Source organism: Mobula hypostoma, chromosome 9 (genome assembly GCF_963921235.1).
Source record: "Mobula hypostoma chromosome 9, sMobHyp1.1, whole genome shotgun sequence".
Lineage (NCBI taxonomy): Eukaryota > Metazoa > Chordata > Chondrichthyes > Myliobatiformes > Myliobatidae > Mobula > Mobula hypostoma.
This window is the reverse complement of record NC_086105.1, coordinates 32,615,890-32,629,058: the sequence shown is the minus strand read 5'-3', so window position 1 is coordinate 32,629,058 and position 13,169 is coordinate 32,615,890. Positions and strand designations below refer to the sequence as shown.

Here is a 13,169-nt window from a genome sequence, read left to right as displayed (position 1 = left end):
CTCAAGATTATTTCACTTGAAGGCATGAGATGTCTATTTCCAAGCTGGTTAAAATGTCACGTGGTCAGAGTTCATGAAAATAGGAATAATTTCCTACTATTTTAACAAGTGTCCAGAAACATTTATTTTGTACTTATGAGCACCAGCCATCAACAAAGAGGTTTCACTGAGTGTGTGTTCATTCACCTCCCTCCAAACCATCCCCTCAATGTTCCCAGAAATATTCCAGTGCTGTTCCGCTGATTGCGCATGATATTCTTTTCACACAGCAAAGCAGTTCTGTATACGCAAAGACATGACATATAGCTCTGCAAAATTTTTAATTAGCCCGCTCCACTCTGCACAATTGCAAAATGTATCATGACATTTTTTCTGGTGTAATCTTTTTTGTGTTTTGTTGCAAAAAACCCCAGAAAAATGGAAACGGGTTCTATACTTGCAGCATTACTCCTTCCTCGAACTTGTTAGTAACACACAAATATAGATTTTAGGAACGGTTGCCTAGTTACACCTGAAAGCATTGCACCAAGGGTGAGTGTTCCAATTTGATTCAACTTTACACCATGGTTACCTTACTTTATATATTTTCCAAGAGGAATCCCTAAAGGAGTAGTGGGACAAAATGAAAAATGCCCTACACAACAATTTTGTGTTATGGGGGTAATTCAAGAGACAGTCATATAACTGACCATCCTATATCTAACATAAATTAGATAATTGAACTGGTTTAGTTTAAATATTGCCACTTCCATTTTCACAAAACATCAGCAAATAAAGCCAAAATGTCTTAAAAAGAAAAGCAAGTCTGAACCATTTTCCTTGCCCTAGTAAAGAAGCCCTTGTTTGTTTTGCAAAGTAGTAGATAAGGAATTGCTCATTACAAATATTGTAATGAATGTTGAATATTGAAACATACAGTAAACTGAGATATACTACAGCAGGTTGTTTGTTTTTTTTTATTTCATTAAACATCAAGCATGTAAACATGTCGAATCAGCTTACTTCGTCCACAGTATGGCTGTCCAGGTATAAACTCTGCTGCATTAACCCAGTCCTCCAGATTTGAGCTTGTTCTTGAAGGTTTGGATTCCTCAATCACTGCTGTTTTTGTGCTCATTTCACCATTTAATTTGGTAAGTGGAGTAAGTTTTGTAGCTGATGCTGTGGCAGAATCCTTCGGGGCCAGTGGTGTAGGACCACTCTGAAACTCCGACAATCCTTGCTTTGACGGCTTCACATGGTCATACCTGTATATCAATTAGGGATATAACAATTAATGCAACGCAAACCTGTGATAACAACTCCCCCCCCGCCCCCCCCACCCAGGAACACGACAGGAATGGGCCATTTAGCTAATGAGCTTGCTCTCTCATTCAATTACATCACAATTCTTTACCACTGCTCAACTTTGCTACATGTTCCTTAAAACCTCCTTCACAAGTCTACTAATTTTGGCTTTCAATGTTTCAATTGGCCAAGATTCCAGTCATTTGGAGAAAAGTATATATCTAACTTATCAAATTAGAGTAACTGAGGTTTGATGGCGAGGGAAAATAGAATTAGGGTCTGGCCTTCAGCCCAACTGCTCCATGCAAATCAAGATTCCCATCTACGCTCTCATCTAAGCATGTCCCATATCCTTCTCAAGCTTTCCCATCCATTTACCTCTCTACATGCCTTCTAAATGTTGTTAATCTATCTACCTCAACCACTTTCTCTGGTAGTTCCTTTCACATACAGACCACCCTCTGGATGAAAATGTTGCCCCTTGGATTCCTATTAAATCTCTTTAGCTGTTTACTCCTCAATCCTGGATAAAAAGGCTGTTTACATTCACCCTTTCTGTGCTCCTCGTCAATTTATACACCTCTATACTATTTAGTTGGCGAATTATCTGCATTGGCTTCTCTTTACAATTTCTACTGTTTTCAGTCAAAAAACCATATTCCTTGCTACCCACTCTATCCTGCTCTCTATATTGAACTACATAAATAACCCCAAATCAAGATTCAGCCATTACTACAACTCCCACTTCTACAGAATTACTTGACTTCATTTTCAACCTTGAGCTCAGCCAAAACAGCACTCTATACTAATTCATACTACGACATGATCACCTCTGTTTGCTAACCTACACTAGTTCACAATTCAGCAAGTTTTGATTTTAAAATGTAATAATCCTTGTGACTTTAATCATGCCCTACAACTGTAATTCTCCAATTCTGGTATCAGGCACATCCCCATTTTTAAATGTCCCAGTCAAGTCCCTAAACTTCCCAAACTCTTCCACCTTTCCTTCCTCCTTAAAACAGCTCTCTATAACCAAGTCGATATCTGTCCCAATCCCTATTTATGCAATTTGGTCTCAAATTTTATTTGTTATGCCTCCTGTGAAGCATCTCAGGACATAGTTATATTTAAAAAGATGCTATGTAATTACAAGCACTGACCCAAATTGTGTAAAACTGAAATATAATTTCCTCACTTTTGAATAAAAACAAAGCATACATTTCAATAGGCTTTGTCATCATTGACAACTAGTGCACGTGTATGAAAAAAATGCACCTAAACCAACCAAATGCTTTTGTACTGCAATTAAAATATGGATGTCTCATAGAACCAGGTTTGCAAGAGCTATCTGAACTCTGTATGGAAATTATACATTCTTCATGATCACATGCATTTCTTTGTGTTTCCTTTTACAATCCAAAAATGAATATGGTGATAGATTAACTCGAAATTGCTCCTTGCATGGCAGTGAGTGGCAGTATCTGAGAGAGACTGATGGGGAGAATTAAGTGGGATTAAGGATTAAAATTAGCTTTATTTGTCACACATACAACGAAACAAAGTGAAATGTGGTGTTTTACATCAAAATCCATCAGTGAGGATTGTGCTGAGTAGCTTGTAAGTGTTGCCAAGCTTCAACACCAAGATAGCGTGCCCACAACTCACGAACCCTAATCGTATATCTTTGGAATGTAGGATTATTGTTAATGGGTATTTGAATGTCAGTGCTGACTCAGTAGGAAAAGGACCCGTTTCTGTGCAGTAGGACTCCAAGAACATACAGTCCAACATAAAAGCTCCTTGCTATATTCCCACCCCCACCCCCAAAAAAGGTCTACTAGTTGAGGTCAGATGTGGTTTATACAAATTCTTGCTAAATTTTCAATCTCATAATTGCTCAAGTACTTACTCTGGTCTATACATTGTAACGTGCATATAAATGTTAAACTTACAAGTCTGTCATCACCTGGAATATTCCTCGAGAGAAATATCACTCCAGCATTTATATTCAATGGGGAAAAGGCACAACCGCTAATCTGGGGAGTTTTAGAAAATGAACCTCTAATGCTTCTATCTTCAACATCTCTTACAAGTACTTTCTCAATCATATTCTTAAAATATATTGCTTATTCCTAGATCATACTTCAAATATATTGATTGGTGACGAAGAAATTGGTTGTTGACTTCAGAAGGAGTAGCGGACCGCACGACCCCCTTTACATCGGTGGTGCGCAAGTGGAACAGGTCAAAAGCTTTAAGTTCCTCGGGGTCAATATCATAAATGACCTGACTTAGTCCAACCAAGTACAGTCCACTGCCAAGAAGGCCCACCAGCGCCTTTACTTCCTAAGAAAGCTAAAGAAATTTGGCTTGTCCCCTAAAACGCTCACTAATTTTTATAGATGCACTATAGAAAACATTCTTCTAGGGTGTATCACAACCTGGTATGGAAGTTGTCCTGTCCAAGACCGGAAGAAGCTGCAGAAAATCGTGAACACAGCGCAGCACATCACACAAACCAATCTTCCGTCCTTGGACTCACTTTACACCACATGCTGTCGGAGCAGTACTGCCAGGATAATCAAGAACACGACCCACCCAGTCAACACATTTTTCGTCCCTCTACCCTCAGGGAGAAGGCTCAGGAGCTTGAAGACTCATACAGCCAGATTTGGGAACAGCTTCTTTCCAACTGTGATAAGACTGCTGAACAGAACCTGACCTGGATCTGGGCCGTACTCCCCAAATATCCGGACCTGCCTTTCAGTTTTTTTTTGCACTACCTTACTTTCCCTTTTCTATTTTCTATTTATGATTTATAATTTAAATTTTTAATATTTACTATTGATTTGTAATCCAGGGAGCGCAAATCGCAGAATCAAATATCGCTGTGATAATTGTATACTCTAGTATCAATTGTTTGGCGACAATAAAGTAAAATGCTGCATTTACTGCCCTCAAGCCTTTCACCATGGTAAATAACAAACAGAAATCACACTATCTAAAGTGAACCATGTTCTCAAGTTTTTAAACTGATGCTAAATTGCTTATTAGCCATTTCAACTTGTAAAAGAGGAAATAATTCACTAACTGTGCCAATAGGTCTCGCCCATTGCAAATTTTAAAAAACACCAACTAGGAGTTGAAGGGAAGACTAATTGTTGATATAAAGACATTATTTCTGTTGCATTTTCTTTAAATTATCTCCCAGAATTAATTAATGTATTTTTACACAGGACTTTGCTCTCTTTCCTACTTCTTAAATCTTTGTTCAAAAATAAAATAGCATCTATACTATCTTGGGAGCTACAACATTATTTTCATTTAGGTGGAGGTATTACAACAAGCCTTAGCTTAAAAGTTCTATTTTCTGCCATGGAAAAAAATGATCACCAGAAACAATTGACATCAAGTCCAGTGCTATGGTTTGGCCAAATAAATAGTTGATAATAGCATTGAATGATAATCCAATTTTGTTTATTATAAGCAAGGGTTAGTTTAAAATTAGTTTATTTTCTACCAGCTGCATTAATTCATTTTTTCAAATCCTCTTGGGTTTGCAAATACCAAGTTTTATATCAAGTAATGTTAAATTCTATTACAGAACTAATTCTACTTAAAATAGTTCCATAAAATAAATATGAACTTCAGCTACATCTGTTACAAGGGTATCTCCTGGAGATATTCATATTCAAATAAAATTTAACTTATATTTCCACCCTCTCATTTCACACCCATATCATGACTCCAAGCAATGTTATGTGAAAATACATTAGTTTCAATACATAGGTTGATGGATGCCAAGGTTTATTTCATCATTTTGTCACCGCTCTACCATCTCTAAATTGTGAGATTGCTAGCCTTACATTGTATGCAAGATGAGCATAAATTTGTTTCAGATAAAAGAGGCAATCCTTCATTGTCAGTTTACTTCAAAATGTTACTTTGGAGCTCAGGATCAACTTTGTTATAAAATAAACATTTGCCAGATTCCTTAAGAAATGCTAAAATGAAGACCAAGCTAATCACAGTTTTGGGTGACCATTAACTATCCCATTTCAGAACTTCAGTTTTAATTTTACTTTTGGGTTTAAAGAATGCAATTTTACTTCTGCAACCCCATGCTACAAGGATTGAATGAATGATTCAAAAATTGAGAATTGAGGGGGGAGAAAAGAGCTATGCCAGTACTTTCACATAAAAGGAATTTTTACTAAATATATTAGCAACTATATAATTTGTTTGCAAATAAAATGTTTTTTTAATATTTGGAAGTACCACCATTATAACGAGAGGATCTATGAAATCCTTTATTGCTGGAGGAAGAAAGTAAATGCATGAAATAGTAATTTGTAAATAGTTCATTCATGAGAAATTTGTATTGCTGGCAAGCTATAGCTGGCATTGAACAAGTCGTAAACAGTCCCATTTTTGAACCATGTGCAATTAGGTGGGGAGTTTCAAGATTTTGAGCTAATGATGCTGGACAGCAATGCATTTCCATGTCTGAACCAAAACATTAACCATTTTCATTGGACCAGTAGCAGATACACATTACACACTAATGTGTCACTCACGGTATGCTGGAGGAACTCAGCAGGTCAGGAGTCGACGTTTCGGGCTGGAACCCTTTGTCAGGACTGAAGAAAGAAGGAGGGGGAAGGATTTGAAGAATGCTTGTAGATTCAGTTGAAAGACCAGTAATTTGAAAACAAAGGGGTGGGGAAGGGGAAGCAGGGACGTCATAGGCAGGAGAACAATGGGTAGTAGAAGAAGGAGGAGGAGGCGGAACCATGAGGGAAGTGATAGGCAGCTGGGGGAGGGGGCAGAGTTAAATAGGGATAGAGGAAGGGAGGGGGCGGGAATTACCGGAAGTTGGAGAACTCTTATGTTCATACTAAGGGGCTGGAGACTACCTAGACGGTATATGAGGTGTTGCTCCTCCAGCCTGAGTTTAGCCTCATCATGGTAGTAGAGGAGGCCAGGTATGGATATATCTGAATGGGAATGGGAAGCAGAGTTGAAGTGGGTGTAACCAGTAGTTATATTTTGGGGATTTGCATTTAATTCAACATTACAATCATTCTGGCAAACAGACCACAGGTGTAATGTGTATAGATGATGAGCAGTAGCTTGATGACGGTCGGGGATTCCCTGCTGACCAGAATCAACCCTACTGAGCAAAGCATCTTCAGAATTGTCTTGAAGATCCTCTTGACGCTGTTGTTGTGTGATACATTTTGTGAGTTTGACCATGGTTTTCTTAGCAAATAGATTCTAGGAAACCCAGTATCTTGCAACATTGATTTGCTATTGCCTACCATCGGGCGAACTAAAGAAATCGCCATATCTCTTCCCAAGTGTTCATCTGCCTGTATTACAGCTGTTGACATTTGAGGTTCTAGCTCATCCGCCTTCTCCGTTAAAATACACAAAATGCTGGAGGCCTGCTGCAATCCACCAGCATTTTGTGCGTGTTGCTTGAATTTCCAGCATCTGCAGATTTCGTGTTCTCCGTCATAAGCTCAGTTACTGAACCTGCCGGATCTGCCATTGGCCTTCGCTCGTATCCTGAGGAGGAACCCTTGCAGGTGCTACCGTTCTGGGTCAGAGCAGCCCTGGGAGCAATGAATGACTAAGGAGTAACTCCACTTTCCCCAAAGCTCTGAAAGTTCCCAATCAGAGCCTCATCACCAGTTGCAGTTTAAAACCTGAACAATCCCTTGACTGCTTGCAATTAATTAAAGAAGAAAACTAAAGGCAAAAATTTACAATTGAAGTAAGGAATAGATTTCAAAGTCTAGAAATAGAATCTGTTGAAGATGATAGCAATCATGTAGAAATGAAACTTAACTCTCTAAAGTAGTGGTCGCCAACCAGTCATTCACGATCAACTGGTCGATCTTTGAGACTTGCCCAGTAGATCCCAAAAAAAAAGAAAAATGCGCACCGGGCAGAAAAGACTGGAAGTAAAACCCCGCAACCCGGGAAACAACCTCTCTTTACAAACAGTGGGAGTACTGCTATATTACCATTATCCTCATTGGTGTTAACTTATCTTGTAATGTGAACATTATAAACACTTCTCCCCCTTTAAATTCCAACATTCCCCAAATGTAAAAGAACTGGGAAACAAAAAACAGTGGTGTCATTGGCTTGTATACCCCTGAAACTTAGTGTCTCAGTAACAGTTTACCAATACAAAACACCTGAAAAACATGGCAGATTCAACATTCAGTCTAACGAAGGAAACTGTCCATTCAAATATTCAGTCTGTCAGGAGGTTTACAAGGCCGCTGTGCTGCAACAGATGAAAATTATGAAATCTAAGTACAGGAGCTGTCTTACTGACGGACACCTCACGGAGTGTCTCAGACTGGCTGTCTGTAGTCATGAGCCAAATTTCAGGGAACTAGCAGAAAGTATTCAGCCCCAGTCATCACACTGAGTGCAACAGTCAATTTTTATTCCTTAATTTTTCGTGTTGAAATAAAATTAAATAACGAAACACAGAATTAAAGGTGCTGTAATGTGAGCATTATAAAAATAAGTAATACTAATTAGGATAATGGTAATATAGCAATACTCCCACTGTTTGTAAAGAGAGGTTGTTTCCAGGGTTCTGGGGTTTTACTTCCGGTCTTTTCTGCCCGGTGCACATGCGCGTGTCTAGATCGATCTTGCCTTTCACTAAGGCCGAGGTAGAGGATCTTGGGCTTAAAAAAGTTGGCGACCACTACTCTAAAGGACGCCTTGGTAGAATCAGCAAAAGTCAGTGATTCCTAGTAAAGATAAAAGCACAAAGAATAAATGGATGACAGATGAAATCAAAAATCTAATGGAAGAAAGGAGACGGAAGAAAGCAAATCCTATAGAATATAAGTCCTTAGATAAAAAAGTTAAAAGCTTATGTCAAAAAGCCAAAGAAGAATGGTTAAACCAGTAATGTGAGCAAATAGAAAGAATCCCTATTACTGATCCAAAAAGGTTACATCAACAAATCAAGAATATCAATGGTAAAAACCTCCTCTGTTCTTCAGGTGGATGTTTGAAAGCAAAGGACAGTACAATTATCATGGGAAAAGATGAGATTATGAACAGATGGACTGAGTATATGCAGGAATTGTTTGAAGACAACCAAGGTGAAAAACCAGAAATTAAGAAAAAACATTGAGGGACCAAGTATTTTAAAATCTGAAGTTCATAATGCAATAAATAAGATGAAGAAAGGAAAGGCAGCAGGTCCTGATGAATTAATAATAGAACAAATTATCACCCTTGAAGATTATGGAATTGAAATACTTACTGATTTAGTCAATGACATTTATGAGACTGGAATAATACCAAAAGAGATTTAAAAAATCAGTATTTATCACTCTTCCTAAGAAACCTGGAGCAATAGAATGTGAATTACATAGGACCATAAGTTTAATGAGTCATATCACCAAGATACTTTAAAGAATTTTGATGACAAGAGCTAAAAGTAAGATACAAGCTGAAATAGGTAAAGACAATATGATTTTGTGAAAGACAAAGATACAAGAAACGCAATATTGATGTTAAGGATGCTATCAGAACAAGCTATTCAAGTGCAAAAAGATTTGTTTGTTTTATCGACTACACAAAAGCTTTGATAAAGTGAAGCACAATAAGTTATTTGAAATATTACAGGAAACTCTAGATCTAGATTCGAAAGACCTCTGCCTGATCAGAAATCCGTACTGGGAACAAACTGCCACTGTAAGAATAGATGAAGAAGTGAGTCAGTTTACGAAAATCAAGAGAGGTGTTAGACAAGGGTGTGTTTTCTCCCCTGATATGTTTAACGTGTTCAGTGAAACAATATTACAAAAAATAAGAGACACCTTGGGAATCAAAGTTGGCAGTGAAAACATCAATAACTTCAGATATGCAGATGACACTGTGTTAGTTGCAAGTACGGAGGAAGAACTACAAAACTTAACTTATATACTGTTGAAGAAAGTGCAAAAATGGGTCTATCTATCAACTGCAAAAAGACAATGTATGGTGATATCCCAAAAAAAAAGGAGAATCCTATCTGCAGGCTGAGAATAAACGGGGAAGATATAAAACAAGTACAGAACTTTTGCTACTTAGGAAGCCGGGTGACATCAGGTGGCAGGTGCGACATGGACATCAAAAAAAGAACAGGGATGGCAAAAGAGACCTTTACGAGAATGAAGAGTATACTGACCAATACTAAACTAGGCATAACAACCCATCTCAGAGTAATGAAATGTTACGCTCATCCAGTTATGTTACATGGCTCAGAATGTTGGACAATATCATCATGGACGAAACAAATATCTAATGAGGATGTCATGAACAGAGCAAACACAAAAAGAGAAATAATGTATGAGATCATGAAAAGGCAACGTAACTTCATTGGACATGTGATTAGGAAAGAGGAGTCAGAATGCACGGTAATTATGGGAAAGATTGAAGGAAAGAAAGCAAAAGGAAGACAAAGACAAATGATGATGGAGACAGCAGCCAGAGAACTGGAAATGAATACCAATGAATCGATCCACTTGACCTGAAACAGGAGTGTGTGGGCCATGGCAGTCAAAGCTCAAACTGGGCACGGCACCTGATGATGATGATGATGATGATGTATAGATGATGACACTACGCTGATAGACCTACTTTATACTTTATTGTCACCAAACAATTGGTACTAGAACGTACAATCATCACAGCGATATTTGATTCTGCGCTTCCCACTCCCTGGATTACAAATATTAAATATTAGAAATATTAAAAATAGTAAAAATTAGTAAATATTAAAAATTTAAATTATAAATCATAAATAGAAGATAGAAAAATGGAAAGTAAGGTAGTGCAAAAAAACCGAGAGGCAGGTCCAGATATTTGGAGGGTACGGCCCAGATCCGGGTCAGGATCCGTTCAGCAGTCTTATCACAGTTGGAAAGAAGCTGTTCCCAAATCTGATCTCAAATAATAATAAATAAACCTAATCTCAAATAATAATGAGGCAGCCTGCAGAGAAGTAATCTCCCTATACAGTGGTGTCAAGAAAACAACCTCTCTCTCAATGCCACCAAAACAAAGGAGTTGGTTGTGGACTACAGGTGAAATGGCGACAGGCTAACCCCTATTGACATCAGTGGATCTGGGACTGAGAGGGCAAACAGCTTTAAGTTCCTCGGCATAAACATCACCAAGGATCTCACATGGTCTGTACATACCGGCTGTGTGGTGAAGAAGGCAAAACGGCACCTCTTTCACCTCAGATGGTTGAAGAAGTTTGGTATGGGCCCCCAAATTCTAAGAACTTTCTATAGGGGCATAATTGAGAGCATCCTGACTGGCTGCATCACTGCCTGGTATGGGAACTGTACTTCTCTCAATCGCAGGACTCTGCAGAGAGTGGTGCGGACAGCCCAGCCCATGTGTGGATGTGGACTTCCCACTATTCAGGACATTTATAAAGACAGGTGTGTAAAAAGAGCCCAAAGAATCCTTGAGAATCCAAGTCACCCCCAACTAGAAACTAAACCAGCTGCTACCATCCCGGAAACGATACCGCTACATAAAATCCAGGACCAACAGGCTCTGGGACAGCTTCCTCCACCAGGCCATCAGACTGCTTAATTCATGCTGATACAATTGTATTTCTAGGTTATACTGACTATCCTGTTGTACATAATATTTATTATAAATTACTGTAAGTTGCATATTTAGATGGAGATGCAACAAAGATTTTTACTCCTCACGTATATGAAGGATGTAAGTAATAAAGTCAATTCAATTCAATTAATAGCTAACTCTGTGTGGCTATCTCTGTTTTCTTGTACTATGACTCCGCTCAGGAAAAAAAAACTGTCACTCAATATATTAGGCTTTCTAGCAGGACACAGATATAAGCATCTGTGTGACAGATAATGTCCAAGTAAACAATAATGACTGGATGGTATCATTATCCTTGCCATTTCTCTTCACTTTCTGAAACAGCGAACAATACAGATGCTGACCAAGTGTGCAGTTTTAATTTTGTTGACCAAAGTGCCGATCTAATCTCAATCAACGGGCTTATTAACAGTGCAAGGCCCACAGTATAATGAACAGCAAGGCATTGAATTTGGACCAGAAATGAGGAAAATTCTGCAGGAAAATGTCCAATATGGAGGGGTATTCTGGAGGCTAAATTCAGGAGTATGTAGTATGTAGTCAAGCAAGGAACACAACCTGTGGATTATTCCAGGAACATAACAGTTAAGCATTGTGAAGTTGCCCTCCATTTGGAAATCATATGTTCATTAGGCACCTAGCTTTGATCATACAATAAACCTCTGTAAACAGGGAAATGCTCAAATAACAAAATGGTGTGAACAATTACAAGCATTGTGATGTATTACACCACACAGTTTGCAAAACTTATTCATCCAAAGGGGAAAAAAACGGAGCTGTAGTGGTGCAGAAGACATGGCATAATGTCAGGATACTGCTTTCTAAAATAAACTTCACGTCTATTAATCATTTTCAAAATAAGTGTCAGCTCTGGTTCACTTGATAGTATCCTTGCATAAACCAAGACTGAGTTTTAGTCCCATTATGCAGATTTGAGAACAGATCAAAAAAGACTGAAGTAACTGAGCAATCCAACTAACAGCTAGTAGAATTATTCTATAATTTGTTAGGAGCAGAGAATTTAAAAAATCAGAACACAATCACCAGAGCAACACCTGCAGATAAACCAAGAAGCAAAGTATTTTCCATTTGTCATTGGGTTTTACAGCATGGTGAAAGGCCCTTCAGCAATACTTACTCATGTCAATCAAGAGGTATATTCAAACTAATTCCATTTCCCAGCACTTATATCCCTCTAGACTACTGCCATCTGTAATCAGTCCGCATACTTGTTAATGTATCTAATGTACTTGCATCAACCACTTCCTCTGGTAGCTGGCTCCATATATCTGCCGCCAACTGCGTTAAAAAGGTAGCCCCTTGGGTTCTTTTTAAACTCTTTACCTCCAACCTTAAAACAACCTCTCCAAATTTCCAATTCCCCAAAGCTGGAATAAAAAACACGCTCCTTATCCATGCTCCTTGTAATTGTATATACTTCTATGACAGGGGTCCCAAACATTTTTTGCATCGCGAACCGGTTTATTATTGACAATATTCTTGCGGACCGGCCAACCCGGGGGCGGGGAGGGTTGCCAACAGACCAGAGTAGAAGTCAAATACGGGACACTTGTGTTTACCCCGGGAAAGACAACCATGAACATGAAGCCTTGCGCAGGCACCAGTGCGCATGCGTGTACGTGCCAATTTTTTCTACAAATTATTTTTGGCAATTCTGTTTGGGGGGGGGGGGGAGGGTGTTAATCATGACCAGAATATAGGAATAGAGGTGATAAGTGGCTAATTTTGTTTCTAAAAGGGTTTATCTAACGAATTTAATATTAAACACACAGCGCATATTTTCCTCGCAGGAATATAGTGATAATTATAAGTCACTTATAAGTCAATAGCATCATAACATTTTAAGTAACGTTTGGATATTAAACACAACACATATTTTCCCCGTAGAACATATAAAATCATTGCAACACACCAATATCGCTGAATCAGTGGGAGCCCTGGGCTTGTTTCCCTGCAACAAGATGGTGCCATCGAGGGGTGATGGGAGACAGCGATACTCGAAGGGGGTTCCTTATGTCCAGTCTATTCCGCAAGTTAGTTTTCATTGCATTCATTGCAGAGATATGTTGGAAATGGAAGCAACGTTTTCAGTGCTTCCGTGGCTATCTCAGGATATTCAGCCTTGACTTTGATCCAGAATACCGGCAGAGAGGTTATGTCAAACATACTTTTCAGCCCGCCGTCAT

At 38.6% G+C, this 13,169-nt stretch overlaps 1 protein-coding gene across 1 annotated transcript in view; it reads right to left on the bottom strand.

The window, feature by feature from the left end:
• Positions 1 to 13,169, bottom strand: part of mkrn1 (makorin, ring finger protein, 1) — a 61,228-nt gene that overhangs the window by 25,684 nt on the left and 22,375 nt on the right. The window contains exon 3 of the mRNA XM_063058022.1: positions 1,003 to 1,247. Within this exon, the coding sequence (XP_062914092.1) occupies positions 1,003 to 1,247 (245 nt within the window). The remainder of the gene's footprint in view (positions 1 to 1,002; positions 1,248 to 13,169) is intronic.